The sequence below is a fragment of the Phaethon aethereus genome (genome assembly GCF_964289735.1).
Source record: "Phaethon aethereus genome assembly, chromosome: 4".
NCBI classification, from domain to species: Eukaryota; Metazoa; Chordata; class Aves; order Phaethontiformes; family Phaethontidae; genus Phaethon; species Phaethon aethereus.
The window spans coordinates 84,146,578-84,171,298 of NC_138578.1; the positions used below are offsets into that span (position 1 = coordinate 84,146,578).

Here is a 24,721-nt window from a genome sequence, read left to right on the forward strand (position 1 = left end):
GTTTAGTGGGCGTGGGGGTGTTGGGTTAATGGTTGGACTTGATGATTTTAAAGGTCCTTTCCAACCTTAATGATTCTGTGATTCTCTGTGGAAAAGAGCAGGAGCATTTCCTGGGAAACATCTTAGGTTGTTGATAATTCAGTTTAAAGCATTGTGGGGCTTTCTGGAGCAGTAGCTCCATCCACCTCTCAAATCCTGTTTTCTACCTCATCTCTGAGCTTTAGCCTTCACTTACTCATTTCTCCTTCTCTGACCTTGCCAGAAATTGTACCTGAGGTACAATTGTGGTGTAGGATGCTAGCCAACACAAGGAAAGGTGGAGAATGAAACCCCACGTGCTCACCCTCTGCTGCGACTCCAACCGTTGGGCTCGCCTCTAGCTCTTGTTCCACCAACCTTTACGTGGCCACCACCTGCAGTAAGTCCTCGTCATCTTTCTAAAAGCCAGTGGAGTTGCACTTATTTGCAGTGGCACTGGCAGATACTCTTTCATCATCCCCTGGCAACTGAGCTGTGGTCTCCTCTCGATGGGACAGATTGCCACTGAGATGTGAAGACAGGCTCTAGCAACGAGCTTTAAAGCCAACGTGTTCTTGCACAATGCTTCTGGTAGCTTGCCATTGAAATCGGCTGTTTTGCTGGCCATGTGTTGTGAAGCTTTCCAAAGAGTTTTAGCTCTTCAGTGTAACTTCAAGATCAGCAAATTGCAGCTATAGCTACTGGCTCTGCAGCAGGGCACTGTGCCCACACTGGTGATGGGATCAGAGCCGAGTTGGACAACTCGGTCTCTGGAGCTCTTCTCTCAGGTTTGCTGTTTCCCCATCTCAGCTTCTCTTCAGGATCTTGCATGGATTCAATATCCTCTTCCATAAAGTGGGTGAATATCCTCTTCTCCATCCCAGAAGCTTTAACCCCATAGGTGTTGATAAAGGAGTCCGAGACACACGTGTGAAAGGTGCTCAGGAGGAACAAAGCCGTATTAACAAGCCGGTAGCTGTGGCAGCTTTCTGCTTTCCCATCCCGTATTTATTAAATCTCCCCTGCAGGAAGCTGTCAAAGTTAATATAAATTGGAGGAAACTTTCCCCTTTTGGGAAATGAACTCTCCAATTAGTAGAGAGGGGGTCTCTGGGTATAAAGTCAGCTTTGCCCAGGGATGTGACAGCTTGTGGGGCGGGATGGCGGGTGAGAGTGGGGCTGGGAGCAGGGCTTGCCCACGTCAGGGGTATCACTTTATTGCAGATGTCATCAGCGTTGGCTCTGTCCTTGGCCTGAAGTGAAGGTGATTGATAAGAACAGTTTACAAGTAGTAAACAAAAGCAACCCAAAACTCCACCTCTCTCCTGAGAGCAGTAGCAGTCTCTCAGTAGATACTTCCGTTGGGTCACCAGAAGGACCTGGGCCACCCGTGCTGCAGTGAAGGCAGCTTGTTCCTCTGCGGTGGCATTTTTGTCTCAAAATCCCCTTGCAGGTTACCGGCAGGAGCAGCCATGTTGCTCTCGTGTCTGGCTGAGCACGGGCATGTCTTTGCTCTGGCTTTTTGCTGGCAGATCTCCGCGTCTCTCCATCGCGTGAAGGATGCACGTAGTCCCTCGGGGTCAGACGTGACATGTCCCAACAGAGGGGAGCTCCTGCTCTCCTACAGCAACTCATCAGGAAGGGGTGACTGGGGACGGTGCCTGGCTGAGGGTGCTCCTTGCTCCACGCTCTGTCTCCGGTACTCTCCCCATCCTGCTCTTGTTCTGGTGGGGCAGCCATGCCGCCTGTGCCGCATGCTGTCCCAGCCTGGCTCTTCGCTCAATGCTTTTCACATGGTGCCCTAGATCTGGCCTTGTAGATGTCTTCAGTTCCCATTTCCACCCGTCAGCTCCCATTGACACCCGTGAAACACCAGTGAAATCAGTGCGGTCACTCCAGATTTACTGCGTGTGTCTTTCGGAAGTGTTGATCCCCGGAACAATACGAGCTGTAACGAAGACAAAGCAAATTTTCTCTTAGCTGGGGTGATGGCGTGGGCTCTGCATTTATGGCATGTAAGGCCAGTGGGAAGTTGAAGCTCAGCAAAGAAAGAGGGAGGCACTCCTGTGCCTCTGCCTGCGAGGGACCCCAGCGTCCTGGTGGAGAAGGAAATGGGAATTGGAAGTGGCCAGGACGCATGGCCCTTAGGCTTGAGGTCGAGACTGAGCAGCGCCCGGGGCCAGGAAGGAGTTTCCCTGTGCAGGATACGCGCTGCCGGCGCGGCCGTGCTACGGTGCACGGGGAAGGTGGGACTCAGACTTTCCTTGGAAGCATCCAGCCTTGGCAGGGGAGCGCTGCACTGGCCGGGCCCGTGCTCTGTTCCAGCATAGTAATCCCAAAATAGGCACAGCTGGCTTAAAAAAGGAAAAGAAAGAATAAAATAAAAGCAGTCCGTGGGCTGGGTAGATGTCCTAGACCCAGAGACTCGAGGAGGAAGCAGACAGTGGTGCAGAGAAACGGCCTGTTTTGTCTCACTGTCCAAAACTACATCATTCATTAACACACCACAATTAATGTTCTGCCTCGGAGGCATACAAGTGTTGAGCTTATTAGCACCAAGTAGAAAGGTCTGAGGCTTTAATATAGTTTGCAAGAGGATTAAGAACACAAAAGGGGCCATAAATTTACAACCAAATATAAACCAGCTGCTGTGGGCTGGACTGGGGGGGAGGGAGGGAAGAAGGGAGATGGGGGAGAGGGGCGGGAGGAGGAAGGAGGGATGGGAGGCGGCGGGAACATACCTTTCACCCTACAGAAAACCCTGACCCAAGTTGCTAAGAGGCTTTTATTTTTTAGTTGGTTTTTTTGTTGGGTTTTTTTTTCTTGTTTTATTTCCACCCAGCCCTGCCGCCATCCTTCGTGTGTCTTGTAAATCCCACGGTGGAAAAGAAATCAACCCCTTTCATCCGTGGCCCTCCCCACATCGTATCAGTCAGCTCAAGCGGGCTGGATTCCAGCTGCCATCGGCTGGCCGGGCTCCAGCCCCTTCTTGGCGTGTCCCTGTCGGGCTGCTGCCCTGTGAGCTTTGGACCATGGGCAAAAGCCACTGGAGCTGGAGAAAAGCCTTTCATTGATGGAGGAAGGCTCCTGCTCATGGTCTTGGGGGAGAATTTGCGAGCTAGGTTGGCTCATTGACTTTAGACCAAATAGCACTGTCATCTACAGTGATGTAAATCCAGAGTAATTCCAATGGATTGGGAAAAAAAAAAAAAAGCAAAGCGCAGGCGCTCCTGATTGAAAGACAGATTTCATGCGTTTTCGTAGCGCCTTCCACCCCAAAATGCTCTGAGAAGCTGTGCCGGAGCATGGCTACAGCCCAAGAGCTGTATGGAAATCCTGCGAGCTGAACCTCCTTAACGTAGGCTGCTTGACCTCTCCATGTCATCTGGGGTGGAAGCTGTTGGATGTCCTGTGAGGCATGGAGAAGATGAAACCCCTCCTCGGGCTGCAACACTCTGCGCTGGGTGGAACTGCAGCCTGCAGCCCATAGCTCTGCATGGTTCCAGACTCCACGTTAGAGCAGGAATGGGGAATGCCAGGAGCTAATCCCAGAGATGGGAGAGAGCTTTTCAGACTTGGGATCCATCCTACACAGTCTTTGTGCAGCTTTGGTTTTCTACTGCATCATATTCCATCTTTCCAGGTGGCTCGAGCCACCTGCTGAGTTGCGGTTCGTAATACCCCGCTCATCCCTCTGGGGACCGAGTGCTTTGTTTCGGTTTAATGATGCTCTCCATTACTTCTCAGGTGGCACTTCTACCACTGAATAGAACTCTCTGTCAGCCAGCTTGCTCTTAAACTTTCTTCTCCTTATGGTGTTAGCCTTGGGTCATCTCAGCCCTTGTCACCTCCTCCCTGGGCTTAATTTAAAGCTCAGAAGAGACCTCTGATAGTTGGCAGGAGCTCATGTGTTCAGAAGTAGAGATATCTGCACCGTCAGATGTGTGCTCATCCCCAAATGACGCACAGAGGTTTTACAAGACCTTACTCAGGATTTTGGTGGCACAGCTGCTGGAGGAAGTGCTTTTCCAAGCCTCTTCCCCTATTTCTGCCATGAGACAATACGTGCTCAGAAAGGTGTACTGGTTTCACCTTTGGGATGGAGCGGGCTGCATCATGGGGCCAGGCTTTTTCTCTCATTCCCTCTGCAAGCACGTCTGCCCTCGTGCTCTGCTCCGCTCCCAGCCCGCGGAGCACTTGGCAAGACCGAGGTCTAAGTGCTCCTGTGGAAGAGGACCTGAGGCTGGTTTCTTTGCCAAGTCTGGCTTTGTCTCTAGGAGAGTCCATGCTCTGGGTTACTTAAATATGTGGGGTCCCTTCCCTTTGGTCCCCTCTCCGTGCTCTGGGAAGATGCAGGATGTCAGCAAAAAGGGGACTTTTCTCCTAATATTTCTCCTCCATTGGCTCTGCAGTGGTGGATATAGCACTATCCCTGATGCCTGGGCAAGCTGCTCTCCTCTTCTTTAGCTCTGGGTAAGCTTTTGTCTCCACATCAAAGATTTGAGATTTAGTATGTGATCCAAAACTGAACGGGATAGCCCATGCCAGCTCGACCCGACCATCTGACACTGGTGAATGGCTACTCTGACTGTGCGGCCGTGTGCCTGGTGGGTTTGTAGGATGGTCTTTCTTCATGCATCCAGCCAAAGACGCCAGCCACAGGTAGTGGGTGCTTGCCCCCTTGGACCTCTTCTTCACCACCTGATCCCACCTGTCTAATTGGAGCCCCTTCTTGCTGGACACAGCTCCTGTTTCTTCGCCAAACTATACATGGATGTGATACCTTCTTTCCCTTTCCCTCCCCGTGTATGATTCCCTCCTTGAGGAGCGGTGACAATATGTAAGGTGAATTTTGCTGTCCCCAAATGCACTGGTTCCTCATTAATAAATGGGGGGAGGACAGTGGGAGCAGCACTTCAGGGGTGGGGTAGGCACACAGGTGCAGAAGAACCGCAGTGTGTTTAGGTATCCCCGTAAAGTAGGCTAAGAAGCCTCGATTGCTGGACGTAGTTAGTTGCATTTTGCTGGTGATGGCGTTGTTTTTTTTTGAGACGCGAGGTAGTTTTGCAGAAGGGGTTGCTGAGAGAGATGTAGAGTGTCCTGCTTGTTCCCCGCTCTCTCCCCTAGCCTGTGCATCACAGCCCCTTTCACCTCATAGCCTGTTAAAGGGTTTCGGGTTGAAAGCGAAGTCTCCCATGCCGTGTGGAGGGTTTGTAGGAGAAATGTTTGGACACGGAGATTTTTGAGCCGTGGGAAAACGGGGTGCTTAGGCTTATTTTTATTCTGAACTTGAGTGGAAATATGAACCGCTAGAGTTTCTCACAATATTTAAAACAAATATTTAAATTTTTTAATTTAAAAACTAGGGGTATGGGCAACTCTGTAAGGTGCATGATCATCATAATGTGGCCCACGGATGTTGAAATGATCTTTACACTTTTACCAGCACATTTTCTTGAGAATCATCCAAATTTCAGTAGAAAGGCCTTTTGCAAAGGCACTCCACTGCTCTTCTTCAGCTGGGAGACTCCAGCTACTCTAACCAGACTGCCTTTGGAGACCGCTCGCAAGGTTCATGGAGCTCTTGCATTTCTCCCTGGGAGAGGTTGCTGCCTTCAGCTCCCCCGAGACACCCACGCTCCTCACCCGCACTCCGCATGTGCTTCGATGGGCAAATCGAGCTTTGCTCATTTTTGGGGGGTCGGGAGTTGAGACTCTTGGCTTCTCCCTCTCAGTGGGCCTGTATTCCTCCCATGGTGGAGCATGGTAGGAGACCGTAGAGTGGGCCATGTGCTCCGTTTTCCAATTACAGCATGGAGAGAAAAGGCATCAGTTCTTTGCTATGTGCCTGTGAAAGGCAAAGCCCTTTAAAAATAGATGGCAGAGTGTCAGGGCAGCGGTGGGATTTTGTGGAGGTCCTCTCCTCTTTGCAGTGCCTTGCGTAGTCTTCACAACTTTTTTTGCCGTGTTTTCACTTGGCTTGTGCTCCTGATGCTGGGGCAGCCTCTTGCCCATGAGCCTTCTCATCCCGCTCCAAAAATACCATGGTTTACAAGCCTGCTGGATCATGGCAGTGAGCTCCGTGTCTGACAGCCCTGCGTCTGATGCCGGAGAGCAGCAGACATCCATTATAATGTGGCGACAGGACAGGGTTGGGACAAACACCGCCAGGCCTTTGAAACGTAGGAAGAAATAGTACATCTCCAGGTTGAGACGCTGCTTTGGATGCTTCCTGACACCTCCTGCCGGCCAAGCCGCCGGCGGGTGCCAAATTGGTTTGTGAAAACGCCTTCGTGCTGATCAGGCCAGCAGCTCTGGCCGGTGCAGGGTGGATGGCACGCAGGTGTCTGATACCAAAGCGTAAGTTTTCCTCCTGGAAGGGAAGAAGGAAAAGCTCCTTTCCCTCTTTGCCATGCTGATGTGCTGGGTGGGAGCAGGGGAGACCATGGTCAGCACAGGGCAGGGGCTGAAGCTTGTGCTTGGCATGGGGGGGTTGGCCAGCACCAAGGAGGGGTGACACAATGAAAAGCATCGTCCCTGCTAACTCCTCTCCACACCAGCCGCCAAATGAAGTCTTTGCTATGCATGAAAACACTGTGGGTCGAAGTTCAGGGTGCTTCACTTGAATGTCCTCTCCACTTTGGTGTGGTTTAAGGACAGGGCTGGGGTATTCTCCAGCTGGGACTGGGGACGGTTTGTTGTCACATGGAGCTGGACCTCTCCAGGAGATCCTGGAGCTGAGACACTAGGAAGGAATTTTCTGCCTTAGGAAAACCATAAATCTTTAAATATCCTGTTTCCACCATGAGACAGATTCGGAAGTTTCCAGCCAGGCTTGCTGGGTGGTGGTGTCTCCTTCGGTGCAGAGTGGGCATGTGTGACCCCAGACACAACAAATCCCCAGACTTGGTTCTTTTGGGACATAATCAAAACGTGAAAAAAATGGGGGCTCTTTGCAGCACCCTTGAAAAGTCCTGGCCACTGCTCCGGCACTGCCGCCGAGGCCACCCGGCTGGACCCGCGCCACGGCTGGGCTGTCGCATCTCGCTGTTAGCCGAGCCGGGCATCCCCTTAGAGCTGATTTTGCCCCTTGGCAGCTCTGGAGCACTTTTTTTTGCACCGATGCTGCTTGGCTTTGCCTGGTCTTGCTCCGGCAGACGTTCGGCTCGGCTTCACTAGAGGGCGCAGGAATTTTAGGCTTAGAAACGCGCGGAGGTTTGTCGGGGAAAGTTGGCTGCCTTTTCCTCCTTTTTAATCAACTGGAAAGATGCAGGGTTGAACTGGAGGTGACTGGAAGGGGATCCAGACTTGTGTCTGGCTAGGGAAGGATCCGCTGACATCTGGGATTAGGCGGCGTGGAGCGCGGCGGCGGCGAGCGGACGGGACGTTGCAGCAAAGCCGGCAGCGTGGCCGGGGCTCGCGACGTGGGCTGGCCCCGAGGCCGGGAGCTGCGGGCTCTGGCGGATGTGGGGTGCGGCCCGTTGGGGCTGGAGGAGCCCGACAGCAAAAGGACAGCTCAAAAAAGAGGAAAAAAAAGAAAACATACCCCCTCAAGTCTCCCGGCGTTAAATGCTCCCTCTTTTTCAGGCTGGGCAGGTGGGGTGTTGACCTCCATAGGGGCTCACTCTTCTCTTCCTGAGGGTCCCCTCCTCTGCACCTTCGCTCAGCATCACTCCTTGGGATGGGCACTCTGCTCTCCAGGGTCTGGCTTGGTCTGTGGGGTGTGGATCCGGCCCTAGGCTGGTCCTCTGCACCACCACATCAGCCTTGCACAGCAGGACCAGAGGCATTTCTTGGGCTGCTGCACTTCTTGTGAGGTGCAGGGGGTCCCCAAGCCCTTTGCCTGTGGGAGATGCTGGGCAGCGCTGGGGAAGGACAGGGTTTGCCCCAGGCTGGGAGCCCCAGGGGCCGCCTCCATCGGGATGGCGGCTCGAAGCAGGGCTGCAGCCTTGGTGCTTCTTAAGCAGAGGCTGTCCCCTCGCCAGCTCCGTTTTCAGCTGGAGAAGCTGAGTCACGGGAAGCATCTGGGGAGAGTGGGGTTATTCACTGGGAGCCTCTGTCCTTATCCCAAACCCCACAGCGTGGATGAAGGGCAGGCACCAGCCAGATGGGGAGACATTGGTGTCTCCTTGCCGGCCCCCACTCAGGAGCTCCTGTCCCATCCCTGTGGGGCAGCTCGTGGCGGCCAGCTCTCCTCCAGCCGGCACTGCATCAAAGCCTGGTGTCCTGCCGATAGCCACCGGGAACAGTCCTTTCCCAGCTCCCATCGTACCTTCCCCAGGCAGCCGAGGGGCTCAGCTTTAGCACCTCCAGCTTTGCCTTTCCGAGCAGCTGCTTTTTTAGTCCCTCACACAGGCAGGTCTGCCTGAGCGTCGCTGCCCTTTCCAGGCTTAGAAACAGCTTGTGAAGTGCAGAGAGGCAGCAGAACGCAGCAGCCGCCCCGTCTCGCGCCCTCGCCGTGCTCTCGCCGCCCCGCTGTTCATTCATTCATTCCTCCGCTCCGTTCATTCATGCCTCCGCTCTGCGTAGCCATCCGGGGATGGCTGTCTGTCTTGCAGGCAGATCTGTCCATTGGTCTACTTGCATTTTCTTCCCCATCCCTCCTACCATCCTGTTTGCGTGCTGGTATTTCCATGGGGAGCCTCTGAGCTCTGCCCACTGTGTACCGTGTGATGAGTTTTACTCGGGGCTCAGCCCAAGGGCAGTGCGTTATGAAGCGGCTCTTGTCGAGCCTCCTGCCCAGGGCTGCGAGGGGACAGAGGTGTTATTTCACCAAACAAACTCCCCGTGAACGATGTGCATTAGCAATGAGGGGTCGCAGCCAGGAAAATATTGCCTTTCCCTTTGAGTGCTGACTGCGGAGGAAATTCTCACATTTACAGCTCCAGCGAGTCCGGTGCTCATGGAAAGAGGGGGTGGCTTTGATTTCTCTCCTCTTGTCGGTTTGATAACTTTGCAGCCCCCCCACGGTGCGTTGAGTCCCCCTGGGAACCGGCCACCGGTGGAGGCTACGCAGGCTTGCAGCTCCCTCCTTGGGAGCCTGTTTTAATTTGATTTTCCCGGAGGCCTGGCATGCGGTGGTGCGTGTGTGCGTGCTGCCCCGTGTGTGTGTGTGTGTAGGTTAATAAAAAATAAACAAACAGCACTTTTTCCTCCAGTGCACTCTGGGAGGGATGCGGCGGGGATGCCGAATGAAAGCGTGTGCTGTGGGCTGCGCCGGGGAGGGCTGGAGGGACATTCCTGGCATTGCTGAGCTCTTCGCGCAACGCGCGGGCCCTGGCCCAAATCGGAGTAAGGAGCCGTTAGCATCGGGGGCCTGGGGAGGCCCGCTCCCGCGCAGTGTTTACTCGCAGAGCTTAAATTAATACTGTCTGCTGACATCAGGCTTTTTTTTTTCCACGGTTTCCCAAGGAAAAGAGCCGTGTGCGATCGCAGCCTCTGCGTACCTGTGTGCCTCTCTTCCCCGCTTGAACCTCTGTCTAAGTTCAGCCAGATTGCACAGAGGTCCTAAATGCCTCAAAATAATTATTTCACTTAACTTTTCACATATATTAAAAAAGCGTGGTTGATCGGTGGGTGAAGCTGCCAATGCTTCCCGCTGAGAGAAAAGCTTGTGTGTGTCTGCGTGCGTGCACAACCATAATGTTAGACACTAGAGAATCCTCATGGGAGGGATATTTTAATAGCATCCAAACCAGGGGATGAATGGAACTGAGAGCCGTGAGACACGGAGCTGCAGGAAAGCCGGCCCCATCCGTCCTGCCATGCGTGGGGTGAAGCGTTTCCTCCCGTCTCTGGTTTGCACCATGTTATGGCCCATCACTTGTGATGGTTGTGGTGGGGATCAGCCTGCAGAGGATCTGTCAGCTGATATTCCTCCATCAATCCTTTTTGGCAGCTATTTTAGGAATCAGTGATTCTGGATGTTGAATTCTGGATGATGATGAGTCTTTTGCTCAGCACAGGAGACCTGTGATGTCCATTTATGTGGCAGAAGCTGGTTACTAGAGAAGGCAAAGAGTAGGGTGTTGGGGCTGTGTAGAAATCTCTGCTTGCTCTCTTTTGTAGGTTTTCTCCAAAATCTTCAGTCACGAGGCACTGGAGAGCTATCTCCCCAAGATCCAGCTGGTGATCAAAGACACTCTTCGGGCCTGGAGCAGCAACCCTGAGTCCATCAACGTCTACCATGAGACCCAGAAGCTCACCTTCCGTATGGCCATCCGTGTCCTGCTGGGCTTCCGCATCCCTGATGAGGAACTCGGCCGCCTCTTCGAGGTCTACCAGCAGTTTGTGGAGAACGTCTTCTCCTTGCCCATGGATCTGCCCTTCAGCGGCTACAGGAGGGTGAGAGATTTGGGCTGATTCTTCTACCAGCTGGTAACACCAGTCTGGAATTAATGGTGTGGTGGCTAATCCCCACCTCTACAGGCTGTCGGTGGGATGTCTTCTCACGCTCTGAGACCTCTAGAATCGAGTCCATTTTGGGCTAAAAAGTTCTGTTTTGGTGGAGTGGAGAGGAAGAGCCATTCATAGGTTTTTTTGAGTGCTAGGGACTCAGCAGTTCAATGCAAGGGAGAATACAGTCAGGACTTGCCCAGATTTAGTGTGTAATTTTTCCTCGCTTGTAACTGGCAGTTTTGCTGTATTTTTTTGTTCGTGGGACACTTCTCTCATTAATTCCCTCCTGTCCCCAGGGTGAAACAGGTCAGTAGACCTTCTAATTCCAAGAACTATTCTAGTTTTTTGATGAATGATGCAAAACGAAAATAGAGCAAAAAACATTGACCAAAAAAGCGGGGTTTTAAAATTTATTCTTGCGATTATCACCGCAAATTTTGTTGTTGTTTGACCACGTGAATGAGCACAACCATTTGCAGCCCCAAAGCATTTGCAGCAGCAGGTTAGCCCCATGCAGCTGCACTCGGGTAGGAATTGCTTTACTGAGACCAGGTGGTAAAATTGCTCGGGAATCCCATTACGCCCCCGGGAAGAGGATCCTTTCGGATGAATTGACTTTCCTTTGAGAGGCGATTTTCCCAGGGACTGCCATACAACCCAGGGTGAGCCGAAGCCCTGTGAACTGGTGCGGTACTGGGGCTCCCACACCAGACCTATCATTTGCACATAGGTGCTGATTACTCTTGCCTGTAATCTTGCCCACTCGGGGTTTGCTCCTCCTGCCCAGGGAACAACTTCAGCATCTTTATACTTCTCTTTGAGCATCTGCAATTGCAGTTGTATTACTTAGACGTGTTGTCCTGGGCACGTCTCCAGCTCCTGGGGGTGCTGGGCTGGGGATGGTGGTGCCGGCATTGTGTCCTGCGTGGTCTGATGGCTTCCTGGTCTGCAGGGCATCCGAGCACGCGAGACGCTGCAGAAGGGGCTGGAGAAAGCCATCCAGGAGAAACTGCAGAACACGCAGGGTAAGGACTACGCCGATGCGCTGGACATCCTGATAGAGAGCGGCAAGGAGCACGGCAAGGAGCTAACCATGCAGGAGCTGAAGGTAAAGACCTTTCCCATGGCTGTCTTGTCCTTGCTGTGCTCAGGGCAGGGGCTCCCCGAAGAGCAAAGCATGAGCTGCTGGAAGGAGGCTTTTTTGGGGCAGACCTGAGATGATCAGTGGGACCTGGGGGGCCACAGTGTGTTGTTGGAGCTGCAGGTGAATCCTGGACTGGTGGATTATGGTGCCAAGAAGCCAGTTGCTTTCTTACGGCCATATTTATTTGCAGATCACGCTCAGACCTTTCTAAAAAGCATTTCCAGGGAATACCAAAAGATGATACAAGTTGCTAAAGTTTTCAGCCCTGACGAGCTTCATCCCTTGACCCATCCAGTTTTATGGTGCCTCCTTTGCAGGGCGTATGAGCTCTCGGCAGGTTGTTATATGCAGCAGGGTCATGGCATAACTTGTCCTTCATGTGCTATCAAAAGCTGTCCCCAGGGTTATTTCTCCTGCCTGTCTGGTCCTCAGCATCCTCCAAGGCTCAGCAGGAAGCTCCCCGTGGTGGATGTCCGAGAGCTGTGCCTGCACAAGGTCTAACCCTGCAGTTAGACATGACCAGGCTGAAGAGCTGTTGGGGAAAAAAATGCCCCATGGCAGCCTGCGTGCTTGTCCCTTGACGTGCCATGGCTGCTGGCCTGTCTGTCTGTCTGTGCATCCCCTGTGTCTTACCCTGGCTTTGCTCTCGTCTTTCAGGATGGCACCCTGGAGCTCATCTTCGCTGCCTACGCCACCACCGCCAGTGCCAGCACCTCCCTGATCATGCAGCTCCTCAAACACCCCCGGGTCTTGGAGAAGCTGCGGGAGGAGCTGCGCAGCAAGGGCATCCTCCACAACGGCTGCATCTGCGAGGGCTCCCTCCGGCTCGACAACATCAACAGTCTCCACTACCTGGATTGTGTCATCAAGGAGGTGCTTCGCCTCTTCACCCCCATCTCCGGGGGGTACCGGACGGTCCTGCAAACCTTCGAGCTGGACGTGAGTATTACCATCTCTCTGGGGAGCGGCTGCACGGTGGGCTCCCCAAAACAGCCTTTTGCACGTTGTTGCAAAGCTTGCTTGAGCCTCACTTAGATGAGACCTTAGATTAGGTCCTCTTGGTGGTGGGAGGTAGAATTGCTCCGGATTCAGAGGAGGGTGGTGCGGTCTGGCCCATGGCAGGGAAGGGATGCGCTCGAGCTGTCAAAGAGGAGACAGGCGTGAAGCTTCACAGAGCAGCTTGTGACAACGTTTGATGCCAAAATCTGAACTGGGGTGTGACAAGGGAAAGGTGCGTTGTGGAGGGCACCTCCAGGCTGCTGGATGACAGGCGGGTTACTCACCGCAACGGCTGGAATTTCCTACCAGCAAAACAAAATCCCAAGACCTGGCATGTCGCTGTAAATCCTACTGATGTAACGATTTGAGTCGGAAACCTTTTAAAGTGCTCAGGGGATGACAAATCCACCCCGTTGTTCGTCGTGTGTGTTGGGCACGCGGGGCTGAGAGGCGGCAGGGCGTGAGCACAGCCGCGGGACGCTCTGGGGAGGGCTGGCCGGCGCGCGGGGCACGCCGCGGCCGCCAGAAACGCCGCTTCCCTTTGCTCGGCGGCGGTCGAGCACCACGGGGCTCCTGGTAGGCGACTCCTGCCAGCGACCGCAAAGCAAATAAAGAGCAACGGGTCATCCGGTGGGTCCCTGGGATAGAGGCAGGAATAAACCTGGGATTCCCATCTCCCAGCCCTTTGTGCTGCACTCGCTGGTTTTCTTTTAAATCTCCGTCACGCTTGAGTAATAAACTCAAAGGAAACGGGAAAAAGCAGACAAAGGAAAACAGCTTTATCTTGTCCTCCTGCTCCCTCTCTCTTTACAGTAGGGTTGACTCACTCTGGTTTTCTCTCCACCCCTTCCCTCTTCTCTGCAGGGTTTCCAAATCCCCAAAGGCTGGAGCGTGATGTACAGCATCCGTGACACCCACGACACCGCCCCCGTCTTCAAGGACGTGGACATCTTCGACCCTGACCGCTTCGGGCAGGGTCGAAGCGAAGACAAGGACGGCAGGTTCCACTACCTCCCCTTCGGAGGAGGCGTACGGACCTGTCTGGGCAAGCACCTGGCCAAGCTCTTCCTCAAGGCGCTGGCCATCGAGTTGGCCAGCACCAGCCGCTTCGAGCTCGCCACCAGGACTTTCCCCAAAATCACCCTGGTGCCCGTGGTCCACCCGGTCGACGGACTCAAGGTCAAATTTTTCGGACTGGATTCCAACCAGAACGAGATCCTGACGGGGACAGATGCCATGCTGGGGGCGACGGTGTAAAGCCCACGCTGGCGGCGCGAGGGACGGGCGGCCGGGGGACGGAGGGGTGGGGTGGGGGCAAGGGGACGAACAGGAGGGGAGGAGAGAGGGACGAGAAGCTTCTCCACGACGCTTACTTCGCGGAGCCTCCGGCTCGGGACTGCTTTCTCCACCGGTGAAGCTGCCAAATCAGTTTTGCTCTTCCCGCGGGGCGCGGAGAAGGTTGGGGTGTCGTCGTGCGTCTCATTATGTCCGAAAGGAGGAAAAGTCGCAAAACCCGAGTCGAGCTGGGATGTCTGACCATACACAGTATCTAAATATTATATATATATATATATATATAAAAAAAAATATCTATAAAACACTTCTGCTGCGAGGAGGAGCGCTGCAAAGGCCCGACTGCGGGAAAGGCTTTGAGATCGGCCGACGATCAGAGGTCTGGCGTCCCGGGGTAGCTCTTGGGTGGCCTCTGATCTTTTTTTTTAACAGTGTTAAATTAGCTGGTGATAACAGTGTTTGTTTTGGTTTTTGTTTTTGTTTTTTTTTCTTTTGTTTTTTTTTCATTTGTTTTTGGTTGTGGTTTTTTTTTGTTTCGGGGAGTTGGAGGCTTTCCTTGGTGAGGGGGGGACGAGCGATGCCTGTTCCCGTCCCCTCTCCCGCTGGTGCCGGGGCAGGCTGGGAAGGGGGGGGGCTGCTGTTTTGCCTCCGCGGCAGGACCGAAAAACTCTGTGGTGTCTTGTCCGGGGTTGAACGGACGGTGAGCCGTCCCTCTGAGGCCTCGGACGCGTGCATATTTGCATTTTGCAAAATGCATTTTGCATTTGGGGCTCCGGCTGGGGGTGGGGGTTGTGTCCTTTTTTTTCTCTTTGAGTTTCCTGCTGCTGCTACACGGCCTGTGTGCACCCATTCCCTCACCGCGGCCCCTCACCAACCCCTTCCCCGTGCAAAGGCACCCGTTTTGGGGGCATTTCAGTGCCTTTGCTCTCCCTCAAGGTGCAGGCACCGGCCTCCGAAGTGCATGGCCCCGCCGACCCACCGCGGCTCTGCAAGCACCGGGGCGCGGAGCGAAGCCGCCCCGCTCGGAGCCGCTCGTTTCCGTGCACCCTCTTCCACGGGAGGCGTTTGCATTAAAGGCGATCTCTATAAATAAGCCAACATACGCATTGTTTGTCTCGTGTTTGGGTTTTGTTTGGCGATGGGAGAGCTCGGCAGGAAAGAGCGAGCGGCGGGCTCCTCGCAAGCTGTCCGCCCCATCCCGCCGCTACCCCGGGAGAGGGGCCCTGCCCAAAGCCTCTGCGGCACAAGCAAGGAGCCACCAAGGAATCTGGCGTTCGATTTGCTGGGTGGGTTTATTTTATTTTACTCTAGTTTTTTGCATGCAAGAGGCGTCTGGGTAGAGCGCGAGATGGGCGGGTTGTGTTGAAAGCGCGCACGGCCTCGCGGGTGGGTGCAGGGCAAGCGCTCCCCAAGCACCCCACGGGCGCGTGCTTCAGACCAGAGCCGGGCACCGGCTTGGGAGACCCCTCCCCGACTTGAGGCATCTCTGCCCAGCCTGCCCAGCCCCACTCCTCTCCCATCTCCTGCCCTCTGAGGTGGAAAGAACAAGACAAGGACCATGGCTGAGACCCCTCCTAACCGTGATGGGAAAAGATCTCATGCTTGGGTGGTCAGCTTGGCTTTCTGCTTTAAAGGTGTCCAGATAAGTCAGAGGGGCTGAAATAAGAAAGGGAAAGGGGCAGATGTGGCTTACCAGGTTGCTTTGCAGGTTGTGCTTTTGACGAGTGAGTGCCTCTTTGGAAGGTCGAAGGAAGTGTGAAGCGAGTGATAGTGATGGCTGCCTTTGCCAGCCCGTTGTCTGGTGGGGGCAAGGAGGAGGGAGGCAGTTTTTTGGCCGGGGGAAGCACTTGAGGTCAGATTGCCGTCAGCCAAGCTGCCAGAAACCCTCTAGGAGCATCTCAGCGGAGGGTCTCCACTCGTGCCAGGGTTCACGGCTCGGTTTTCAGGTTGATTTAACCTGAAATAAAACTGCCAGTCTTCTAGGAGATGCCATTCAGATCCAGACCTTGCCTTCAGTTGGTGAAGACCACGCCAAACACCAAAGCAAGGTCTTGGGAGCCTCCGGCAATGTGCACCATCAAGCAGAGGCTCAGCTAGTTTGCCAGCCTGGGAATCTTGAGTGACACACCACTGGCCAGGCACTGTCGAGATTTCAGGGATTTTCCTTGTCCCTAGTGGAGAGAAAACTTTCCAGGTGGTACAAGGAGCTTAATCGCACTCAAAATCCCAAAGGGCAAAGAAACAAAGGAGAACATAAACCTGAATGCGGTGGGAGGCGGGGAGTGTCCTGGGGCAAACATTTGGGGAAAGGTAAGTGGCTCGTGAGGGTGTCCACGGTCTTTGTGGACGATGAGCTCTGGTAGGACATGGGGACGGGGGCAGGAGGTGGAAGATGCTCTGCCAGGGTGGGGCTGCAGGGTGAAACCCGGCAGGGACCCGCTGCCGGGTGCTACCCAGGAGCCCACTTTTCCATCTGAGGCCTGTCGGGGGAAGAAAACTGTGCTCGGGGGAGAGAGGAGGCTGGAGAAGGGGAAAGCTGGCGAGGGGAACGGACAACAAGGTTAAAAGGTCCGGGTAAAGCTCACGGGCGGCTTCGCGCCACGCCATGGCGAGCAAAGTCTCTTGGGCGGACTTTTCCGGAAGGGCTCGGTCCCACTTGTGCTCACGGGAAACCGGTGAAGGGTTTGGCTGAAGTTTTTATTTTAACTTCCAATATCATTACAAAGTGAAAACCAAACATGTTTTTGAGTGAGTGGCTGATTGGAGAGCGGTAATGTAAGATGCATACATCCATTATATATATATGCTTACATCATGTGTATATATAATGTTTGTGTGTGTGAGTATTGAATCTAGGCATAAGTAAGTCATGCTTTTGTTTTTCCATTCCTAACTAATATAACTTGACTAAAAAAGTTGCTGCAGTGGGTTTGCAGAATAAAGCACTTTGAATCTCAGAATTTTTTTTTTGTGTGGTTTTTTTTTTCTTAGCACAGTCCAATTTGCTATAATATTATTTTATACACAAATTTTTTTGTTTGTCTTTATAAACTATTATAAGTACTATTTTTGTTATAATTCAAAATAGATATTTAGTATAAAGTTTTGCTGTTAAATATTTGTTATTTAGTAAAATATGATTTTTTTCCTCTATTGTAAACATTGTCTGGAAAAATATTAATATGTTTTATCACAGTTGTTTTTAATTTTTAAAAAAAGAAAAAAGCACTTGTGGGGTTTTTTGTTATGAAATTGGTGCCGTGTGAACATGTGTTTCAGTCATGTGGTTTTTAATATGTATATAATATTATGTGTCGCATATTAAAGTGAATGTTGTGTATTTTGTGATCTTAAAAAAAAAATAATCCATGTGGCTATTTTATAGACTTCCATAATAAAAAGAATTGAATCTCCAAGCTTTTTGTTTCATATCCATCTGCGTCTCCTCTCGAAGGGCTTGTGGCCTCCTGGTTTGGGTCCTCAGGGTAACACCCCCATCCTGGGAACTGGGGCACCCCGTAAGTGGGATTTTTGCACCCACCTGGGGACCTAGTGGTCTCCATGGCCAGGGTGAGGCCTTACTGGCTGGCACGGATTGAAATACAGGAAATTCCACTTACAACTAAGAAAAAACTTTCTTATGTGGAGGATGGCCTAACGTTGAACCAAGTTGCCCAGAGATGTTGTAGAGTCTCCATCCCTGGAGATACTCAGAGCCTGACGGGACATCGTCCTCAGCAACCTGACCAAGGTGTCCCCGCTCTGAGGTCCATCCCACCCTGAGGGTTCGCTGAGCTCTAGGATACCCAATTTGTACCCAAAGCTTTTACCTCTCCACAGCAAGAGACAGAGGCTGGACAAAAAAGGCAGGAGGGAAGGGAAAGGTGCTTACCTCCAGTTGCCTGTGTACTCTGGCCTTTGCTGCTGGCTCTTTCAAGAGCTTACACCGTATAGAGATGGCGTGGGAGACCACCATGGGTTCAAGAACAGACACGCAACTACTGATTGCGTTGACAGTCTGGATGGTGGGCAGGTTGTGTGTGGTGGACCAGACGAGGCAGGACACACTTCCCAAGAGCAGCCCCATGGGAAGGATCCTGTGATGGGCAGCAGCAGTGCTGCAGGTCAGGTAGGAACAGACAGGTTGTCCCCAGCCCTCCCGCCGTCTCCCATTTGGGCTATTGAGTGATTGACTGCTCCAGTAGTTGGCTCTTGGCAAGCCTGTGTCCCAGAGTTTTCTGTGAGCAAGGCTTGCTTTGGGCTTCTTAAACTCAAAAAGTTTTAGGAACTTTTGGCACTGGGTGGTGAAGTGCTTTGCGTGAGATGTGACAGGGCAAGGTACTGGTGGGAGTTTCAGCTGCACCCTTCCCAGAGTGGAGATGGGGTGGATTGGGACAGCTGAGGGTAATTAGGTAATCATTTAAGTAATTAGCTTCTGTCCCCTTGCTCTTCTCCCCATAAAAAAAAAGCCCTGATAGCACCCTGGCTGTGGTCGGAGTGTTGGAGAACAGGACGTTGCTGCTCTGCAAACCCTTCCTGTGATCGCATTCAAAGGCGAGCAAGGGCTGGAGGAATTAACACAGCTCTTTGCAGTTGGCTGGAAAATATGACCAGGCAAGTCAAGCAAGTCAAGCCCGTGTCCCTTTGGTGCAGCCGGGGGATCTGAGGCTCCTTTCCCTCCCTTCAGCGCTTTGCAGCCGCTCTCTCTTCCTCATCGCTGTTCTGGATGCGTCCTGCCAACAGCGGTCTTGCCGTGTCTGTCGCCAAAAAACCACGGTGCGGTTGCGCTTGTCCGCAGCCCTGTCCCGTTCCCAGCCTCTCCTTGAGCCGAAGGGGCCGATGTGTCACCTCCTCGCCCTTCCTTTCCCTCCCAAGCCGCGGTGCGTTTATAATACCCGTCTGTCACCTATTTAATAGCAGGGAAGGTCATTTCCTTTTGGCCTTTTCTCTCTGGGATTTCTTTTCTCCCCCCTGCTCCCCTCCCTTTGTTTCGATTTATTTATTTATTTTTAATTTATGGCTTTTAGCGAGGAGCTGCACCACCCCAGGAGGGAGATGATGTGGCTCGCTCGGCTCCAACAGAAGCAGGCAGCTTTTTTCGGGTGGTCTCGTGGGAGCCGCTGGACGGCAGCGCAGGTCAGTCGGACTCCGTGTACTTTCCATTCAGCTCCGGCACCGAGTCTCACGTTACTCACTTTGTTTTAACTTTAGCTGAACTCTTGGAAAGTTTCTTTTTAAATGTTGTGTGTGAGAGCACAGAAAAGGTGTGCAAGTGTGTGTATGCATATATGGGCTTTTCTTTTCTCTCTTTCCTTCTTTTTTTTCCCCCTTCTGAACACAGCCTGGTGTCTCTGGCAAGATGAAACGGGCTGCTGGGGCGAGCTTGTGTCCCCCGGGGCTGGCTGAAGCAACGGCTTTAATCTGCAAAGCCCAAGGCTCAGGCCCTTCCAAGGGGATGGGGATGGCGAGGCGGCGTGGAGCTAAAAGGAACAGTGCAAAATGTTGACGTGTCAGCAAAATAACATTTACAGGAATTACTAGAAAAGAGAGAGATGGGAGAAAGCAGTGGATTTCCAGGTCGCATGGGTGGCTTCTTGGCATCCCTTTCCCCCAGATAATTTTAGGAGCCCTGGTAGACCCCCACCCTTGGTTTTTAACACTATGTGTGCCCGTCAAGCACTGCCCCATGAATAGAATAGAATATTTCAGTTGGAAGGGAACCACAGTGACCATCGTGCCTGCTGGGGGATGCTGCTAGAGCAGACAGCTTGGGGGTGGCTCATGGCTTCTTCTCGCCGTGTTCCTCTTGTGCTGGAGGCTTCACACACCGATTTTAGACTCTCGCGGTGAAGTAGGGAGGTTGGTATGCTGTGTGCGTCCGGTCGCCTGCCGGCCTTCTGCTAGAAAAAGGCTGAAAACCCCCAAAATAGATCCTCCTCTATCTTCCCAAATGATGTGATAATAAATTACAGCACCTGGCTAGCCTCGATATTTTATAAATCTGTACATTTAAAAATGATCGACTGTGACAGCAAAAAGGATGTAAAGTGGCAGAATGGCAAATGACTTTCTGGCAAATACTTCTTTTTGAAGGTCTCGCTCCTCACTTGCATATGAGAGATTTCCAATTTATCCCAGTTGGAAATGAAAATTTTCCTTTACAACAGGTGATTACATCCAAATCTTAATTTATAGCAACTTCATGATTATTGATTCAACTGCTGATGTGTGATTTTGATATGATAAAATGCAAATGATATAGGTTTGCCTGAAAAAATTTGGCAAAGAACGTGTCAGGGAAGCTTTGAGGCTGTGACTCAAGTCTCCAGTGGACGTGTGTCTGTTTTCTTGTAAGCAGATAATCTGCAATGTAGAGACACAAAACTTGGGGCTGAAGAGTGGTTTTAGCTAACGCATCCCTGCGAGGCTTCACGCTTGCTCCTTCTAGGTGGTTTCAAGAGAGGATTGCTGAGTTTATCAAAATCAAGAGGTGATCCTTCCACAGTGGCTTGAGGTTCCCAGGGACAGTGAAGATCAGAAAGGACATGCTGCAGCGCGCAGGGTGAGGGACCCACAATGGAGACCTTGGGAAAGGTCCCTATCAGGGTAAGCTTTTCTCAAACAGTTTCCCAAGGTCACCATTAGGCGAAATTAAATTAAGATAACGTTGAATGCAACCTTGCATGTCATACTAATGCTAAGGAGTATGGACTCCAAAAACAAAAGTTTCCTAAGTATTTCAGGCAGCAGCTTGAACAATCAATTCACTCGCACTAAGGAAATTTCTTTTTAATGGTCGAAGACCAGCATCCAAGTGACCTTACCTGCGTCCTCCAGTTCATGTTACTATTTCATGTCCTCCTCCAGCACTCGCTAAAGTCAATGGTTGTCTTTCTTTTGACTGTGTTGGAAGCTGGATCAGCCTTTTATATGCTTTATCAACATTATAAATACAGATAGAGTATATATATGTGTATTTGTTCTGAAGTATCGGGTTTGACCGCTTGTTACGGCATGAACAGTTCCTCTTTCAGTGTAATGAACACAGCTTTATCTGGCATAAGAGCTATGTTTAGTCTACACTCACATATAGCTTTTCCTTTAACAATATTTGTCTAATTATGGCTACACGGATTCATTTTGCTCAGTAGGGAAGCGTTGTTTTCTGGACGTGCTCATGTGTGATGGTGGGGGATTGCATTGAGCAACCCCAAACAACCACAGATGTGCTCCTTGGGTGCTTGTGAAATGTAAGGGCAGCTGTTGCACCCCACTGTACTGTATAGCTGTCTCTGACCATGGCCAGTAACATATATTGAGTGAAAGGTTGAATTAAATGTGTTAGGTGTGAACTGAACCTCTTCCCTGGCTAAATCTCAGGTTAGGTCTACAGGTTGGTTAGGGAGCTGGACCACCAGGATTATTCTGAAGTCACCAATGAAGATGCTCTACATGAGCTCACCTTGTCCTCTTCTGGAGCCCTCAAAGTAGATCCGTCTCTCTTGGTGTTGTGGCTTGTAAAGCATTTTAGGGAAGGAGGGATATGGGTTGAAAAGGTGAAGGAATGATGACGTACAGTGAGCAGTGCTGCTGATTAAGCTTGGCTGACTCCAAGGGTTGGGCTGCAGACCACTAAAACACAAAGCCTCATCCTGAGCCCAGGGGAGGATGTCGTGGGTGTCCTGGGCTCCCATCACGTCATGGGGCCAGACACTACATTAGCACTTCACATCCCAGAAGTGACCAGCCCAAAGCTTGGTCTCTGGCTAGTCTGAGCCGCCAGCTTCTTCTGCAGAAGTTTATTTAAAAACAGAAGCCTATGAGTACTAGAATTGCTTTTGCAGGACTCTCATTAAGACAGATATTATTGCACCTATTAGTAAAGAAGAACTTTTCCTCTGCTGGATATTAATCACTGGGTGGATACACTCAATGGGGCGGCAAAGGGGCCTTGTGGGCAAATCTGGATTGAGTAAATTAATGTGTCAGATTAGTCTCATGAAATTAACCACTGTTTGTCCCCAGAAAGCTAGAAAAAATGTACCCAGAGAGACCACAGAGCCATCCTCCTGTTTAAATTGACCTACTAGGTAAGGTCAATTTATAGGAAAGCCCCCTCGAGATCGATTCATTAAGGTTTACAGGACTTGAAATGTCAGACTTGTCTGAGTCACCCAGCAGAGTTTCATCAAGAGTGTCATTACCCACTAGTGCTGATAAGGCAGCGAAGAGACCAAAAGGAGTAACTCAGCAGTAAATCCTATCAGTCTTCCTCCCCTCGCCCCACGTTCACCATCTTCTATGGCATGTTGCTGAGCCACTGCCCCTTCTGCTTGGGGCAGGGGGTGGGATGAGGTGACCACTGCAGGTGCCTTCTACTCTGAGTTATTCTATGTTTCTTTTGAAATTGAGTTTGAGTTGCTAACTGTTGCACTTCCCTCTGCCTCTCCTGCGTGGTTCCTTCTAAACTGTCTCTAATTTTGTGCAGATAACTTCCTCGGGCCGTTATCCCATGGCCATGAGTGTTTCTGATTTAGCACACCACAAGGCAGGACACAAATGTGCAAAGATGTGCATGTGTCTTCCACACACCTACACACAGGGCACGCGTGGGACTCGCGTCCTACCTGTCAGAATTTGCTTAGGTAACTGCTGAGCTGCTTAGTGCCTCAGTTTCCCTCTTTTCCCTGTGGGCTAGACCGGTGGTTCCTCCTCCTGCAGGTGCTCGCTTGCAAGGGATGGAGCAGGTCTTGGAAGGGGCAAAGTGACTGTGACTGGCGACTCCCTGGCAGCGGTTTTGTATCAAGCCCTCCCTCTCTTGCCTTGTGTTAAGGGGATTAACATCCCCCCCCCCAAGTAGCTTCCGACTCTGAAAGCCGACAGAGTGAAATTCGGGTGTTGTGACCCTGAACCCACAAATGAACACAAAATCCATGAGGCTTACTGGAGTCTGTTTCTACTTGTAAGATAATAAAATTGGGAAGCGAGGGTATAAAAGGTTGAAGTTCTTCCAGACCTGCTCCATGAACTTTGCAGAAATGCACTTTGTATTTATACTGACCCATTGACAATTTGCATTTTAATTGCCATTGGGGAGTTTTTCATTAATTAAATTACAAAAACCAATCAAACAACAATATTTCAACTGAATGCAGAAGAACCCACAGTTGGTTTCTCAACCTTCCCTCAATGCTTTTGAAGATGGCCAGCACAGGAGAAAGCGAAGCATCCTGCTCTCAAGGCATAGTTCCAGGATCCTGGGAGCTAATGTTGATTTCCTTTTTTTAATGGGGTATTATCAAGTCACCTTAGAGACACGCTCACGTGGCCTCACTTCTTAGAGGGAATCATCCTCGTGCTACAGGCCTTGCTAAGACATAACATAGGGTTTTCAGAGGGGTTTTTACAAAGTACAAGTTACGGGAATTTCAGCCTGAGTGAGTTAAAAATCCCTAAAAATCTTTTTATTGAGTAACATGACAGTAAGAGTAAATAATCTGGTGGTCTGATGGGTGGTGGGATAGAAAGTTTTGTCAACGTGCTGAAGCAGAGATGATTCATTGCCTCCGGCTTATGGATGGCACAACTTCACAGTGGCGTTGCGCTTGCTGAAGTCTCCGTCACGCTCAGTAAATCTGACTTGTTCTTGCCCCGTTTCAGTCTGAGGGTTAGATTGCTGCAAGCGGCTGCCACCTTTGGCTCTGTATCCTCCCTCCCAAAAACCCCTTCAGCCTTAAATTGCTCCCACAGCGATGCAAATCCTCTGATGTTCATGATGCTCATGGTAAGCCTCAGATAAGACCAAAACTAATTTATTATATATAAATTTATTTAAAAGCTGTGTTCAGGAATTGCTCTTCATTGTCTGGGAAGTGGCCTCATTCACTTTTGCAATTTAGCTGTTCTCTCCTGGTGTTTTTGGGGCTGTCAGCCCCCACCTTCAATGGTGCTAGCTCCCGAAACACCCACCGGTTTACCTCAAACAGCAGAAATCCATCTTTTGGCTAAACTAGCTGGCATGGCACTCTGCAAATGTCCAGTGGTGAAGTTTCTCCCTTTTTAAAATTATTTGTGCTTGGCTCTGTTTCCTGTTTTGTTTTGTGTGGGTTTTTTTTTTTTTAGGGGAAAGAAGAGTAAGTCATTGAGTCTCAAGTGGTTGCCTGGGCCAGTCCCGTCTGAGACGCCGCACTGGTTTTTGGGGGGTGATTGGGATATGAAAAAGGGTTTTGTTACCATTTGGGCAATGTCTGCTCTTGAAAAAACTGCTGTCACTGAAAATTAGTGAGATGGTTTTAATACGAGGTTTTATTAAACCGAGCAAGCATTACATGTGCAAGGGCAGACTGGGGAAATGAGTCTCTGCCAACTTTCACAGACTTCTAGATCCATCACGTTTATGACCAAGAAGGGACATTAGATCATCCTCTCTCATCTCCTGAATATAGACCTTAAATTTCATACTACCTGTGCATCGTTCCCTACCATGTGAATCGAGCAAAAGCACATCCTCCAGGAAAGCAGCCCATCTTGAAGAAATCAGACGGCCGAGAATCCGCTGTTTCCCTCAGTGGTTCGCCTGGTTAATCACCTTCACTGTTTATTTCCACTTGTAATTTGTCTGACTCTCAGCTATTAATTTTTGTTCTGCCTTTCACCACCAGTCTAAAGAGCCCCTTTAAAGACCCAGATTTTGCTCCTTGTGGAGAGGCTTATGCGATGCAATCAAATCAGCTCTCAGTCCTCTTTTTTTGATAAGCTAAGAGAAAATTATTAGGCTCATGAAGCCTCTTGCTGCTTCAGCTTCTGAATCGTTTCTTTGTGTTTTCATCACAATCATTCGTTAATGCACCATCCTTTTAAACATATGGTT

The 24,721-nt window shown here is 51.1% G+C and overlaps 1 protein-coding gene across 1 annotated transcript in view; it reads left to right on the forward strand.

Moving 5' to 3' along the window:
• CYP26B1 (cytochrome P450 family 26 subfamily B member 1) overlaps positions 1-15,510 on the forward strand; it is an 18,721-nt gene extending 3,211 nt beyond the window's left edge. The window contains exons 2-5 of the mRNA XM_081999442.1: positions 10,086-10,361; positions 11,368-11,523; positions 12,217-12,498; positions 13,423-15,510. Of these exons, the coding sequence (XP_081855568.1) occupies positions 10,086-10,361; positions 11,368-11,523; positions 12,217-12,498; positions 13,423-13,815 (1,107 nt within the window). The 3' untranslated portion in view covers positions 13,816-15,510. The remainder of the gene's footprint in view (positions 1-10,085; positions 10,362-11,367; positions 11,524-12,216; positions 12,499-13,422) is intronic.
• Positions 15,511-24,721: the final 9,211 nt, after the last annotated feature.